The sequence below is a fragment of the Ambystoma mexicanum genome, chromosome 7p (assembly GCF_040938575.1).
Source record: "Ambystoma mexicanum isolate Mex_15411 chromosome 7p, UKY_AmexF1_1, whole genome shotgun sequence".
Taxonomy (NCBI): Eukaryota; Metazoa; Chordata; class Amphibia; order Caudata; family Ambystomatidae; genus Ambystoma; species Ambystoma mexicanum.
In genome coordinates, this window is record NC_090939.1 from 672941615 (window position 1) to 672958239 (window position 16625).

The following is a 16625-nucleotide window of genomic DNA, read 5'->3' on the forward strand; positions in this document are numbered from 1 at the left end:
GAAGCTATTTGCAATCTTAGTAGCAATCCTAGGAATATTCGTGACATGTTGTTGTTGCATACACTGCCTTCCCATAGTATGCACAGAAATTAGTGAGGAATGTGTTCAGATGATACAACGAAAACATATTACTAGACCAAATACCCACAATAATGATGAATCGAAAACAATCAAAGAATTCATGGCAATTAATATCGATAATGAAAAGGAGGAATCTGAGAGCGTTTGAGTCAGAGTGCGGATCAGATTCCGAGCCTGATCTAAACACTTAGTCGGAGGAAGATGCAATGTATGGATTAGGCGTTTAGCATACGGCCAAGAGGAGGGTTTGTCAGTCTAGAAAAGTAGACACCCCTCGAACGGAAGGCAATGCAGGATAATTGATTGGCCGAAGACCAACCGCCTCATTTAAAGTGTTAAGAATATATGCTCATTAGTTATTATGTAGCTATTAGCTCAACTAGAGTGCGACCATTTTAAGATGACCAGAATCGCCATTTTGATTTCTCTCTGCTCTCTCTAACGTTGCCACTTTGCATCATGTAAAACTGCTTTGCTGTAGGGATGTAACGGTATAACTGTATACCGTTAAAGATACCGTGAACCACTTAATTGAACAATAATAACCGTCACATTGTTTATACCGTTAAGTGTACTTTTCAATCTGATTTGTAAAGGCTGCAGCAAGCAAGTGCTGCACAGTCTTGGTCTTGCACTGTTGGGTGTGCCGTCTGCCAAGTAGTTTCAGTTGGAGCAGTTTTTAATGCCATTTCATAAACCACATTTTCCTGACACAAATTCAGTATGTTAGCAATAGGAAGAATAAATACAGTGCCAAGAAGGAAAAGGGTTTACTTTGGGTTGGCGGCTTTGGGGTTTATATATTTATAATGGATAATGTTTGCTAAACATATGACAATGGGGGATTTCCCTGGTTCTATCATTGAATTTACATATAATAAGTCACACTGCGAAATTCTCTCTGTGGGTATTCCCTGTTGCCAAACCAAAGGTTAACATGTCCGTGATTACTGAACACCCTTTGGCCCGCAAGTAAACTAAAGGCTGTAACGTAAAGAGAGAGAGAGAGAGAGAGAGAGAGAGAGAGAGAGAGAGAGAGAGAGAGAGAGAGAGAGTGTGTGTGCGTGCGTGTGTGTGTATGTGCACAAGTGTATACTACCATCAGCCTCCATTGATCTGTGGCATGCAGGTTATCAAAATGGCAGCATGTTCATCTTCACCAGTAGCCAGTGTGGGAGCTAAAAGCCTAAATGACCACTTAAGAAAAGCTATTCAGTTTGCTTTGCCAGTTGCAGCGGGGCTCCCCAGACGCCCCCCTCACCCCTCCACCTCTCTACACGTGTGTTTGTGTTTGGTGGAAGCAAGGGGTGGCATTTCAGTGGAAAGTATGTTGAAAAGCCCAATTCTGGCCCTGGTCCTGGTTTTGTTTGCGTTGATAAATCTGACAATTTATGACCTTTTAGAAAATATTTAAGATTAGTTAACTCCACCTGCTATACCACGATAACCATGATATACCGTCATTTGGCAAGAAGGTTATCGTACCGTCATAAAACTAATACCGCGACACCCCTACTTTGCTGTAGATATTATTTCGCTTCAATGGTCCAAGGCTAAGAAACATGTTGAAACATTACACTGGAAAGCCAGACAGAAATGCCCGATTCCCTCCCTCACATATCCTTGAAGACAGGGAGCATGTATAATTTTCGTTTGCTTGCGTCCCCCGAGGTCTGTTAGACACGTCGCAGGGCGGGGGACCACTTCGCCAACTTGGACTATTTGTTTCGCAATAAACCCTAGATTTTGGGAATACAACCTCGTGTCTGGCGTATCCATTCATGTGTGGTGATTGTGCCTTGTTTCCCCATCCGAGGGTCCTTCAGGGGCCCCTTCAGTTGCATCTTAGATCTGAGACTCTTGAACCTGGACAAGGACAAGTTCTAGATGGTCACCCTAGCCCATATTCTTCAAGCCCTAAACTTGCAGGATTGGCTGGTCTCCCTGGATCTCCACGGTGCATATTTCCATGTGCCCATCCACAGGAAGCACAGCAAGTACCTGGGATTTACAGTGGGGAGCTGCCACTACAACTTCAAGATCCTGTAATTCATCCTTTCTTCAGTATCCAGTTTCTTCACCAAGCTGCTGCTAGTAGTAGCAGCTCTCCTCAGAAGCGAAGGTATCCATGTCTCTCCCTATCTGGAGAACTGACTCATCCAAGCATTCGTCCCAGTCCAGGCGTCAGCACATTTGTACTGGACGCGCAGCTTATTGCACAGCTTAGGCTTCTCCCTGAACATAAGGAAGGTTCAGGTTTAGCCGTCCAAGTCCCTCCGGTCATCAGGGCCTTCTTGGACAATCGGCTGGTCAGAGCCTTCCCGCCTGAAGATCCAATAGTGAACATCTTTAAGGTGGTGTGTATCTTTCATTCTCAAGAAAATGTTCCTGCTTCAGCTTTCCTGTACGTACTGGATCCTATGGGCTCCTGCATTCCCCTAGTGCCAGAGGCCCGGCTAATCATGAGGTTGCTACAGTGGCTTCTCAGTTCTCAGTGGTCTTAGTTTCAGGGACACACCTCACATCTTCAGTTCTCAGTGAAGGAGTCCAGACTCCTGAAATTGTGGTCCAAGAGAAACAACCTACTGAATGGGGCGTTGTTCCACCAACCCTTGTCCCAACTGACATTAGTTGCAGACGCGTCTATGAAAGTCTGTAGGTGAGCGACCGTCGGTCTCCATCAGAAATCTGACAGCGCATCAGTTTGCCTGAGTTGAGAGTGATCGGGCTGGCCCTGGTCGCTTTCCGTCCTTCATGTGGGACATGACTGTGCTGACGGTTGTCATGCATTACCTCCACAAATTAGGTGGTGCAGGCTCTTTGCCCCTATGCAGAGAGGCAATGTGGCTGTAGTTCTGGGCTCTAGAGAACGGCGTCTCTTTGAAGGTGGCTCATCTGGGCGGCAGGTAGAATGTGATTGTGGATGCCTTGAGCAGACATACTTTATCCTCAGAAAAGTGGGAGCTCTGTCAGGCAGTTCTGGAGGAGGTGTTCTCCCCTTGGAGACACTAGGTGGTCTGCTCTAGGGAATTTCCATAACTGGGAGCACTGGGGGACGCTTTCATGGTAAAGTGGGACTTTATGCATTCCTTCCAAACCTTGTCATACTGCTAGTTCCGAGTAGGCCGCACCTGTTTGGGTTGATGCTGATCTTGATCAATCCACACTGGGCCCAGAGAATTTGATACTGAGTTGCTGGACATGTCCACATCTGCACTTCCTGGTGCCTTTTGCAGAGAGCGGACATCCACTACCAAAATGAAAGGACAAATCCTGTATCCGAACCTTAACAGAATGAGCGTTCAGCCACAGCGTGCACAGCCTATCGAAATGGTTCACGAATGATAAACACACAGGGTACCGTTAAGGAATGCCCGGTTTGAGCTCCCCCGTGGGCCATAATAGCAAAGTTCCTCAACTTCCAGGGCAGAAAAAGTTTAACGAGAAGCCAGGAGGTGCTCTGCACATATGGTGGGCAGCTCAAAAATACTTATCTTTCTGGACCTCACTGAAGATGTGCAAAGGCCGCGCAAATCGTATGAGGCGGAGAATAGGTAGCTGAAAGAACCCAATTATAAATGTGTGATGTTCTATTCAGCCAAATGTAAAGTGGTTAGCAAATGGTAGATCCTTCTTCTTCAACACTATGATGGGACTGATTGGATGATAAGGTAACAGGCGGCACCGAGATTAGGAAGTCAAATAGAAGTTTGAGTATGCCCAATGGAACATTGACTGGGAAAGTACTTGTTAATATGGCTGGAACTTTATCTATGACCGAGCTGGTCCATGATAAGGTGGTTGATAATGCACAGGAAAATATTCCGGCTGGGTCACAAGTATTATACCGTATGTGATTTGAATGAGGACTATGGCGTGCACAGAAATAGCTAATTTAGCCGCAGGAGGTCACTATTTCATATAGTGGGGTCAGTGGTGCAGTTTAACTTTGTACCCGCTAAGGCCTCAGCAGAGTTTGGCCCACCCTAGTATTCATCCTCGACCCTAAGCCTGCTGGCTCATGTTGGCAGCAGGGCATAGGTTTAAGGCAGTAACTTCTCTGAGTTTCACAGGTTGTGCCCCTTGGGAGGAATTGATAGATTGATTCTGCGGTTGGGGTTTGTGGACATGGGATGGGAAGGTGGTAGCTGTTTTTGTTGTTTTCCTTGTTATGTTTGGAATACATAGTGTTTTGGATGTTTTGTACTTGGAATAATGTTTTGACAATGTTGGTTTCATGGCTACTTTGAATATAATCAGCTGGAATGTCTGGGGGGATCAATAATGTAGTTAAAAGTAGCAAAATATACTCCTATTTAGTTGGGCATAAAGTCGAGGTGGCAATCTTACAGGAAACGCATTTTACTGGAAATTAGCTGAATGAGCCAAGTGCAAAATGGAAGGGGCAAGTGGTGGGCTACTCCTTTTCTTATGCCAGAGGGGTACTCGTATAGGTTAGGTACTCAGACAGTTTCACAATGCAACAGACTCTAGTAGACGCAGAGGGGAGATATATAGGAATACTGGGTAGATTGATGGGACAGCCTATACTGCTTCTGGGTACATATGCTCCAAATGTAGACCAGGCTGATTTTTTGAAAGCATAAGTAATTTGGTATTCAAGCATCGGAATTGCCAGGTGTTATGGCTATACAATTTTAATTGTGTCCTGAGTTGGATACTCAAAGCAGGAATACACGACGATTGTAGCTGGCGTCTAAGACGCTTTTCAGGATCAGTGCAGAACTTTGTATGTGTGATGTATGCCTACTGAAGCATGAGGCAGGTCTATTCATGGCTCCTACTCATGCATATATCAGGCCTTAACAAGGGAAGAGGATCTGGGGCTGATGGCAGAAGCTGGGTTTTTGGATAGGTCCTGATCTGATCATGCTCCTTAACGATCCCTCCTATCCACGTGTGGAGATTTAACAACATGCTATCAGATATGGCTTCCAGGTCCACTTTAAGGGACTAGATACAACAGTTTCTGGACCAGAATTGGGGTACGATAGAACATGGGTTCACTGAATAGAAAACTTTGACGGTGTTCATCACAGATATACAGACTCCTCTGATGGTTGGTGTAAGTAGATCGTTGACTGGTAATGTTTTTGGACTTCAGTTGGCGGTTGGCTGAACTGGAACAAAGGGCTCCCAAGGGAGAGGCTGTTCAGACCGCAGTAAACAAAGCTTGGAATGACTTTAATGATGTTCGGGACAGATTGAATGCATATGATAATGCCAGGAATGTGTGAAACAAGACGTTGAGGGTGATGAGGCCTGCAAACACCAGGCCTGTCTAGTAAGGTGAAAGGGGGAAAGCAACTGTGCGAAGGTGTTAAGGCCATAAATGGCAAGTGTGGCGAATCGAGGGAATTCATCCCTTCTCCCCAAGCAAGATCCCACTCACCCCCCCTTGTGAGGCTAGGGAGATGAGCCCACTCCTCAACACCCTCCCTAGGGGTCGAGGCAAGTGGGACCTCGCCCAAAGAAACACCCCCCCCCACCTTAGGGAACAAGGACTCCCTAAAGCTGTGCACACCATGGCCTACATCTGATGTGCTAAAATACCAGAGACTTTTAAACAACAAGACTGGGACAAAGAAACACGTAATAGATGTCCTTCTAACATAGAAAAAGAACATGTCGCTTTGAATCGAAGTATCCTATTCACAGGGACGAGTATGTTGAATAGCGTGAACTCGACGAGCAACAGGGAGAGAGTGGAACGCATATGCAGGCAAGGGAAAGCCTGAGCTGCGTAACACCTGGAGAACGCGGAGTAGGTATGAACCAGGAAGCGCATGAGTTTCAAACTTGTGCTATGCTGAACAGGGAGATGCTAGAACCACAACAAATTCCCAGTGTAAGAAGCTGAAAGGGCAAGAACCCAGACAAAGGTGTTAGAGAGACCATGAAGGATCCGTGGTGGACAGCTAGTCCACAACCACAAACCATCGCTGATCACAGGTCCAGGGTTCTTGGTTACTAAATCAAAACAGCCATCCTCATCAACTGTCAAATCAACATTCACAGAATCAGATACTAGGGCGGGTTTTAGCCACTTTGGGTCTACTATACATAATAGTCTGCAACAATTGTTTAGTAGACTTTTTTTTTCCTATTAGTTATTTTAACCTGACGTTTTACCCCATCACCTCCCTTCAGTTCGACAGAGTAGAATCATTACTATTACCTATATGTGTGCATAGGCTGGGCCCAATACTAGCATTATCCACTGTGCGTACATTTGGTGCATCATTCTCAAGAACTATAGGCATATTACCACCAGGCTGCTGAGCTGTGGATACCTTAGATATAATGTAATCATCAGCAATGCTTTCAGTGACAATGTTCATATCAGCTACCACAGCGACATTAGATCTAAATCCCTTACTTGATAACTTTATGTAAAATATTGTCGAGTAATGCGCCATGAGTATCTAACATAGCTTCTATTGTTTCACATTTACTTATTATTACTTCAGTATTTGTTCTAACACAGAATATAGCACGATAGAAGTACTCTCACGTCTGCTCACAGACTTGGCCCGAACATAGATATTCCCCCTCAGTCGTGAATAGTAACTTCAGCAGTGTCCAGTGGAGTAATGATATCATTTTGCATTTATAAAGGTGTCGCGTGTAAGATCCTGTTAGTCATTTTATCCTTGTTTCCACTCATGCATGCCAGATCACCCGACCCATTTTGATGGATTTCACTGCGATAGTCAGAATTTCCATGATATAAACTATCCATTGTTTAGTTAACTAGCCCAATGATAACTCCAGAACCCAAAATAGAGAGTAATGGGACAAGAAGAGTGGTCCTTTTTAATGGTAATGGCACTTAAAATGCCTTTCATTGTCTCAGAAGATGAAGTAGACGGATGATCCTTTTCAATAGAAATTGCACTTAAAATACTTTGTCATCTTGGAACCAAGGAAAGCTAATTTCTCAAAGTTGGAGCTCCAAGGGATTTAAATAACTAGTCTCTCTTTCTTCACAAATTTGGTAGAAGTTGGTAATCATAAGTCTGTCCATTTGTCAAGTGTTTATTAGAACCCAAAGGAGCTTGAATTACATAAGGACGACATACCTGAGGATGTCTGAAAGGGTATGTACGGCATTGGCGGATCTAACATTCCCCACACTCACCGCAGACTGATTCTCTGAGGTACAAATATTATAGCAGACCTCAATTTCATCAACAATTCCTACCACCATCACGCCAGACGGCGTGACTGAGAAGCGCTTTGGGGCGTGCCGTGCCACTTGCTTCAGCATCCTTCCTGCAATATGTAGCTGCCAAGTGATTCAAAGGGTGCACTCTAGCCCTGCAGTCGCCCCTATGGATGCCGGTCTCAGGAGTCCTCCAGTGAGTAGCACTGCGAGTGTAGGACGATTTTTGTATATCATATTCTAAGGCTTGTTGAAAGAGCCAAGTTTTCAGAGCCATTTTTCGTATTTGGAGCGTGTTTGTTGGAATTTGTAGGCAAAATGCGTCACTCTTTCGGATTATGCCCTCCAGCTTTTTTTCCGCCATGATGTTCTTTCCTGGTCTTTGGTGGACAATGTGCACTTTTATAGGCCTATGTGATGTTTCTGGTGGGAGTTTCATGTTTCAGATGTTTTTCAACATCTTTCAGAACCGTAGATGAGTGGGGTAAACTTTAAAGATTTTGCATTGGTTGATTAATAGCCATTTAAGCTTTTGAAGTGCTGCAGTGGTGGTATTTCTTTCAGATATAGTTAATTTTTGACTGATGCTCTTGTACCAATTGTACCCTAATCCCGTAACGTAATAGCAATAGTAATAAGGATCTACTTGTCTCTTTTGTGTCTGAATTCAAAGAAGGGCAGGAAAAGATTGAAGAAAATGAGCTTGTAACAGATCTTGTGTTGCCATGTACACCTGGAAATTGCAGACCAGTGAAGAGTCCAAAATATTCTTGCATTGTGCAAATTTGTTGCGATGATGCCTAAGGATTTAGTACCATGCGAGAAGGGTAGGTTGTTGAAATTGTCAGACAAATTGTAATCTTGGCTATTACACCATTGAGACAAAGGACCTTAAATCATTCTTATTTCATATTAGTGAAACAAGCTGTAATGCTATGTAAATAAGCTAAATATGATCCCAATCCATACAGGAATAAATACAGCAAAAATACCTGTTGACAGTCTGTTGAGGTGCAGGTTGTAGTTCAATTTGTTTATTGTGCATTTGTTGACATATGTTATGGAAACCTTTGTTTGAGGTCTTATGAAATTCACCAGGATACGTATGATCACAGCAATTCTCAACACCGTTCTTGCATTCTGTTGGAGTTCAGACCCTTGCCTTAAACACCATCCACCATGCATACATTTCCTAAAATCCCTGTGTGGTTAAGACAGTAATTTAATGTGAGGTAAGTATTATGAGAAGCAAATAATTACAGAAATTAATTTGGCCACAGCTCTTGATTACCAACCCATCAAAGTTGTTGCATCAAAGCAGTACTTTAAAAATTAAACGGAAATGTAATTGTTTCACGTTAGAGAGGGCGTTTGAGGAAACTCTGTAATTGATCAACAATATCATTGCTTTGTTTGCAAATTGTGAAACTAAAAGGGCTAGTGCTGTGCAATTTAGAGTACGGGCGACACATTAGAATGTCGATCGGCAAAGAATATTTCTGTTAGACAAATTGATAGGTTTGCAGACATGAATGGCGGTTTGAAAAAATGCAGTTACACTTTGTTTCTATGATGTTGTCTGATGTGCGTCTCGTGTGTGTCCCTGATATTTGATTTTCAATAACTCAGTGACAATATTATTCATCTCTTTATGAATCCTTCTGCCTGCAGCCTTGTACTTGTTTTTTCAATGATTTATCCGGCTGTACTGTTTACTACTTTCATTTGCATTGAAAGTATCTCCGTGTCATTCACTCAACGTTTCACAATTTTTCTACTTATCTGATATAAAGTTATCTGGTTTGGTCTCAATGTTGATGCACAGAATTTCTTTAATACTAAGTTTTACTTAATATTTCTTTTCAGGTTACCCGAAGCTCAACAGAGGGTTGGAGGATGTTTTCTAAATCTGATGTCACAAATGAAAAGTCTTTACCTTGCTTACTGTGCTAACCACCCCTCGGCTGTAAACGTACTCACGCAGCATAGGTATGTTTAAAGGATGTCCTGACGTGATCTGTTTCCTGCAGTGTTTTGAGACTGTTGAGATTTTGTTTGTTCATTGTTAAAGGGGAAGACAAGACAAAATAAATGTGTTCCTGTAAACCAGGGTTCTTCAACACCAGGTCTCGAGTGCCAGAAACATGGCAGGTTCTCTGGTTACCCCTCATTAACATTCATGAGATAAATTGGCATAAAACGATTCGAAATGTATGCAAATGTTTCGCTTGTCTATTAATGAGGGATATCTAGAAAAACAGTCAGGTTTCCGACCTTGCTGTAAGTCCTTAACTGAAAAGAACAACCTGAAAAGTTGTACTGTTTAATTTTTCATTAGTGCCTCTCTGACTTTTTTTTGTTTAAATACATGTTCAAATGTATGGCCATCTTGCTGTTTTTCTTGGGTACACAGTGGGGAGCAGTGGGGTTGTGGGTAATGCATGTCTGTGGTCTCTACCAGCTGAACCACACCAATATTGATTACATTTTCTGGATTTTTGTATATGTTGCATCTTTTGAATTGATGGATTTAATCAGTGAATGTGCAGACGCTCCCAATTTATTTTTTTCCCTTATTTTACTTTGATTTTCAATGATTCTGCTGGTCAAGGTATAATTGATGCACTTTCAGCATATGCGGGTTCTGGATGTAAAGTAGATTTCTCATAATACCATAGCTGACCTTATTGCCCTTATTAACGTTGACATCTTTCAAATGGCTGATGGTCCAAAGGTGCTAAGAAAAGAATCCACCAACAGCTGCTGCAAAATCACCATGATCAATAGCTACATCTGCAATAAATTGGAGAACACATTTGGCTCTACTACTTTAAACACAGATCATGCCATGGCGGTGCCTGAAACCTAAGAAAGTATGTATCAGATTGAAGGAGGGCAACTTGTAGTTACTTCAGATAAGGTTAAGGTTAAACCCCCTTGACTTTTACACAAATGGCACACTTGTGATACAGACACCTTCCCACTTTACTGCGGTCCTCTTAGCATGTGTGTGCACATTGGTTTTACAGCTGGATCGAATAGCTTTTCCACAACCTTTCAAAACTATCCTCCAATGATGTCTCTCGCCCCATTCTCACAGAGAGAGAGGACGTTTACCATCTGTTCCACCGCTCAATCTCTGAACCTTCATCCACCCTAAAGACCTCGGCTTTACTCAGAATACATGCAATAACATCCCACGTGTGACAACCCCACCAATGTTGTTCAACAGAGCATCGCCCCTCTTCTCCTGTCCCCTACTAGGATCCAACAAAGACCCACCCCCTAATTGTCTGAAAATGACCTAAATCAATGCTGCTCTGTCACTGAGAATGTGTCAAATAACCACAACCATCCCCAGAGAGCTCTGCAACCACTACCCTTAAGGTCCTGCAGTACACCCGACCCCAAAGGACGGCCAAAGCACTCTTGAGGTAAGGATTGAGGGAGAGAAGTGAAGCTTAAATCAAGAAAGGGAGAAAGTAGGCTGACAAAGTACAATTAATGTATCGGCTTATTTAATGAAAACACACCACGGTGCTATACTGAAAAATGTGCACCTTTTTATTGGGTTACATGCGCGCACGCACACCTATTAGTTTCATATGTACTTTAAGCAGACATAACACTGTGTAAAAGTACCTAGTTCATGTTAAAAAAAAGTACATTTTCACAAGGGACACAAAACATCCCTATACTGTATTGTAGGTCCACTAACTAGTAATATGCACATTACGTACAGATGCACGGCATGGGAAACCTAATCGCTATGACCCTAAACCTCTAGGACACAGTATTTTGAAAAATACAGATGTGAACATCACAGTCACTTTAATTCCCATGCGGAAGGGGGTGGGGGTGGTTGGGCAGGGTACATTTCTAACGCACACCAGATGCCACCAAAAGATATGGTACATTTAGCCTGCTAGCATCAAGATGTTAGACTTCAGGGACAAATAGTTACAGGTGTAATCAGGAACGGAAGTCGAAGGCAGGACTGTAAAATTGTATATAAAATCACAGGTGCAAAAATACATTGTAGCCGTTGGCCTGAAACTCACTAGGCCCAAACTGGATGCAAGAAAAATTTCCAGGGGCAGTTAAGTACCCCAGAGTCATTTCAGAAGAGTTTCAGGTGAGTACAATGTTCCACATAAAAGTGAACAGGACAAAGTCAATATGCAGATCCCTGTGTATGGAGAAATGAAGGTATGGCACAGTTCTCCCCCACAGGTGCACATCAGGTGGCCAATACCCCCTGGGAGTCTAGAGGAGACTAAAAAAAGGGCTCCAGAAGCAGGATAGAGAATCAACATCCCCAGGGAAGGTGCAGAAGAGCAGGATGAGCCCCAAAGAGTCAATTGGGAAACGTGGTTGAGACCTGCCTGAAAGACTCCTCGCTCACAGGGATCGTGAAGGTAAATATGGTGAATAAACCCCTGGCCGAGGCCCCAGCGGTAAGTTGTGACACTTGGATCAGCAACGATCCAGACAAAACGATCCAGGCAATGGAAAGGAGGACTAATCACCATTCCTAGCAGGGTCTGATGGCTTGACAAACAAAAAAAGGCAGCCCAGCCACATCAGACAGTGCCACAATGAGGTCCATCAACCAACGGAGCACACCACTGTATGTGAAATGGTCCGGGACAGGGGCTGCTATGCACTAGTTCACACCAATATAGCTGATTCATGGGCTAGAAAAGTATCCATGTGTGCACAACGCCCATTTTAGGCCTATCTTGTGTTTTCACTAAAAAAAGGAAGCCCCTAAAACAAAATGGTTGTGGGTAGAACTTAATAAAATACATTGGTACTCCAATGGCCACCAAAAAGGTACATTGGGTTACCAATGCAGTAATTCGGAATGCACCCCTGGTGATGCAAAACATAAATTACAGCTGGCATCAGCCCAGTCCCTAAAACTAATGTACGGTGATAAAATCAACCTAGGCCAAAAATAGGGTTCTTAAAAATCACCCTCGTCCTAAGAGCCTCATGGGCAAACCTAGGACCCTATACTCTGAGTCAAAGACGAAGTGTTGCAGAGGCAGGGGGACTTTGGTTGAAACCCTTCAATTTTCGCAGTGGTGAGATCTCTTTCATCGGCAGCTAGATTGACCCCCTCAGCTACTCCTCTACAAAAATTGAGACAATACGCACTAATATTGCAAAGGCTACTACTATTACTGGCTCTAATGCTTTGAATGAAACATATGCTCCTATGAACCAGACTGCCTCAGAAGGTTGGTCTTCCGTCTCGCTGTTCACAGAGTCAGATGTTTTCACCGCTATCCACCGCATTAAGTCTGGGTCCCCTTCAGATGCTATTCCCCTTGCCGTTATGAAGGGCATTTCTTTTGAACTGCTCTGAGAGTTTTAGGACCTGCCTGAGACGGAGGTGGACACCTCTTGCTTGGACAGAATACTTGGGAGACCCTCTGCTCTTTCTATTTTGGGAAAGATGTCCAGTGCCTTTTGATCTAGTGGATTTAATGACCTCCTTGCATTCATCTTGCTCTACTGAATCTATTGAGCCGAAATACAGGCTTGATCACACAGGTGTTAGAATATCCACCAGTAGGGTTGCTCTTCGGGGCTTGGTAGCATAAGCTTTAAATTAACTCATTGAGTGAGTTAACTTCCCTATTTTCTGTTTCTGAATTAGGTTGTTGGCCACGTCCTAGGGGGCAGACTTCCCTTTGGAGTGTCGAGTCGCTGGTGCTTATCATTCATTGGGCCCAGCTCTCTTGGTTCCAGCCAAGATTGGAAACCTGAGCATAGGCCGTTGCACAGCAGATGTATCCCTGCTCTAAACACCACCAGGAGCCTTTTTTGACAAATTTGTAAATATTTGTTCCAAACGTATTACTGCCAACTGTGCTCGTACATCTTGTTCTGACACTTGTATTGGTTGCTCCAGTATAGGTACCTTCAGCATCATGTGCCACCTCTTTGAGGTTGGCATATCCCTTGTGCATCAGAACAGGACCCCAGTACAACTTTGTAATTCAGACCTGTGGTGGTGGATGGGCATTAATGAAGAACATTCCACTGTTTTCTCAATGACCTGATGGTTATGTGCGGAGTGTATGGAACGGAACGCTATAGAATAATTTAAATTGAGACTCAGTTGTTTGCATTGGTCATAACTTGCGTACATGAAAAGTTGGCCACACCTCTCCAGCCAATTTGGAGATAGTTGCCCTAAATATGAAAGTGGTGAGAACATTCTACTGCAACTTTTTCCTCCTACTACACCAAGTAATTACAGACACAGTCCTGCTGGAGTGAAACGGCAGACTCTGAAAGGCGTTCTTGACCTTTGTGTAGAGTCTTTGTGAATCAACTGTAGATGTATGGCCCTGAGTCCGGAATTGGAAAGATCTGTCAATGGGGTTATCAATTCTCTAGGATACATTTCAGGAAAAGGCTCTGGGCCGTTCCTTTGCCATTAAAGATATATTTAGTGAGGCCACAGACCGTCAGTCTAAATAATGCAAAAGGATAGCGCAGACCACAAACTCCTTGACTTGAGCACCAAACCACGTCATAAACATCTTCCGGCCATGACGACTCCTGAGGGCAGAGAGATTCCCACTCCCTACCAATGTTTTGGCAATTTCATCAGTGGAGGGTGCGCTGTGAGGGCTCTAAGAGCGCTATGATATGATGTGGCATTTAAACACGCCTGTACAAAGTGTTTGGGAACATGAACAAAAATACGAAAAATATTACATGCTACATGGCTATGGACCTGCTGCCTCTAAAGAGAGGAGGACTTGGCGGCTTCTAGACCAGACACAAGGTGGGATTTTATTTTTCTACAGGTTTGAATGTAAGGCCCGTCTAACTTGTCTGTAGCTGCTTGGGGGTAGTACCTTCTTTTTTCCTCCTCCTCCTCCTTCCATGCAAATAGGTCCCCCACTTGATGGAAGAGATTTGGCTACTGTTTCATGGGGTTCTTGGGACCAGCTCCATCTCAGAATGCATGCAAGGGTTTCTGCTCTCCTGTGTTCTTTGTGGACAAGAACATGAGAGATTTACAATAATTTGTGACTCTTCATTGTTCCAGCAAGTGTTTACTAATTACGGTTTTATGATGGTGTAGGTGTCCCCAATCAGCCGCAAGTATTCTTACTATCACATCCGGATATGGCCACCTCAAAGTTTCTATAATTCATGGTCAATGACTCCCATTTCCAGTGCATGGCTGTCCCCGTTGGCTTCGGCTCAGTTCTATTAGTCTTTATGAAGGGCCCATCTATCTTTTGAAGTAGCAGTTGCACATATTGTTTTTTTTTGTGGAAGATAAGCTGCTGAGTGTGTTGTCTCTGTAAATGACAGAAGAGTGTATCTCCCCAATTTGCGATCATTCTCTTAACAATAGGACTTTCCATCTATCAAACCATCCATCCTCCAGCAATTTTTGCACTCTACAAAAAATACAAAGTTTGGCATTTATCAAATGTGCAGCAACATTTCTGAAACACCACAAAAAACGTTCAATATTTAGTGTTTTTACCCATCTGTTAATTTGAATGAGTTTGAAAGATACATCAATGTCACTTTTGCACTTCAGCGACTGCATTGCCAATGTTTACATGCTTACATGCCCCTACATAATTTAACTGAAAGTACTCCTTCAATAAGAGTTTAGGTTCATTCGGCATCAAACAAATATCAACAATGGGATTAGGTACGTTTCGTTGCATATTAACCTTTTAACCAGCATAAAAGCTGCAACATGTACAGATTAGTGTCAGTGTGTTTCCACTCCTTGACCACAAGTTTTAAAAACAGTGCCTCTGTAGTCTGGTGTTCCTTGTCGGGGCAGGGAGGGTGATTTATTGCCTACATTGCTTTGTGGTCCCACCATAGAAGATCTTTTATTATGATACTTTAGGAAACATGCTTGATAGGATGTGGATTCAGGTAGTGTCTGAACTTATGACATTGTCCATAAAGGTGGCCCAGAGTGCAATGACATTCAGAATGTGGCTCAGGCAGATGCATTTGTAAATCCCTTCGGTACCAGGTGGCCTGCCATGAACCATAATTCCTGCAATGCATCTTTCCAATGAATCGCGAGAGGTGCACGGACAGCCCAACATTCTGAACAGCAATTCCTACCTGACCACTGAATTGGAGTTGTCTGAAGGCAAACACATTGGAATATGGCTGTGGCTAAATGTTATGCCTGCTGGACATATCTCTGGACCGGTAACGACCTCTCCATACAAAATGAGTTACACCCATAGAACCGCTATACCATTCTATTCGAAATGGAGGTTGTTCGATGCATTGCCCGGAAAACAACGTCTGCATTTTTCACGTAGTTAAATTCACGTGACTTAGTTCCATCACGTGTATCACGGCAGTACGTACATAAGCAGCGTGGAAACGTCGATCGCTGCTTCTGATTAATTCATTTTTGGCGTTTTGTAGCTGAACTCCGGACCTGCGTCCTCGCATTCCCTTCAGCAACTTCTTTGGCCTTATGGAGCGTGTTTTCCCCCACACGCTAATTCCTGGAACCGTGTATCCTGTTCGCGTGTCAAATATCCACGCGGACACTGTCTGCAAGCGCGGCTGTCCTGAGCTGCGTGTATCCTGTTCGCGTGCCAAATCTCAACGCGGACGCTGTCTGCAAGCGCGGCTGTCCTGAGCTGCGTGTATCCTGTTCGCGTGCCAAATCTCCACACGCGGACGCTGTTTTCAAGCGCGGCTGTCCTGGGCTGCGTGTATCCTGTTTGCGTGCTAAATCTCCATGCGGAAACGCTGTCTTCAAGCGCGGCTGTCCTGGCTGTGTGTACGCTGTCGCATGCAATCCTGCACGTGGTTTTCTGAACTACTTTGAACCTTTGGTACCTGTGACAGTTAACAGGTGAACTTCTAATTTTTGTTCTTCATGGGAAAGGAAGTATTTCATGAACTATTGGAAGGTGATTGTGTACAGTACTTTGGACGCTATCCTGTGGTGCACCAACCCGGTATCTAGCGTGAGCCTCATGCCGTTCGGGATAAGTCTCCCTTACTAATCTTCCCCTCCTTTGTCGTTGGTTCAACTCCTGGTTTTCTTCAAGAGACTTTCGTTGAATACTTCAGTTTTTGCCATAAGGTCAGTGTTTTGAATTAAATGCTAATACTGTGCTATCATAGTGATTTGAGTTGGGAAAGTTTCTTATGATACTTTATCTATCCTAGGCGTACTTCCGATAAAATACCCACGCCCTTTCCAGTGATCCATCTCTCTGCCTGTTTCATCAGTCAGAGAGTTGTATCATTTGGAAGGTCTAATTTGACCTATTTACAATCAAGTTGTGTGAAAAAGGATCCGGAAGAACCCTACCAATCG

The 16625-nt window shown here is 43.6% G+C and overlaps 1 protein-coding gene across 5 annotated transcripts in view; it reads left to right on the plus strand.

The window, feature by feature from the left end:
- Positions 1-16625, plus strand: part of ARHGEF7 (Rho guanine nucleotide exchange factor 7) — a 1715641-nt gene that overhangs the window by 849919 nt on the left and 849097 nt on the right. For all 5 annotated transcript variants that reach the window (XM_069636766.1, XM_069636768.1, XM_069636767.1 and 2 more), the window contains one exon: positions 9134-9256. In XM_069636766.1, the coding sequence (XP_069492867.1) occupies positions 9134-9256 (123 nt within the window). The remainder of the gene's footprint in view (positions 1-9133; positions 9257-16625) is intronic.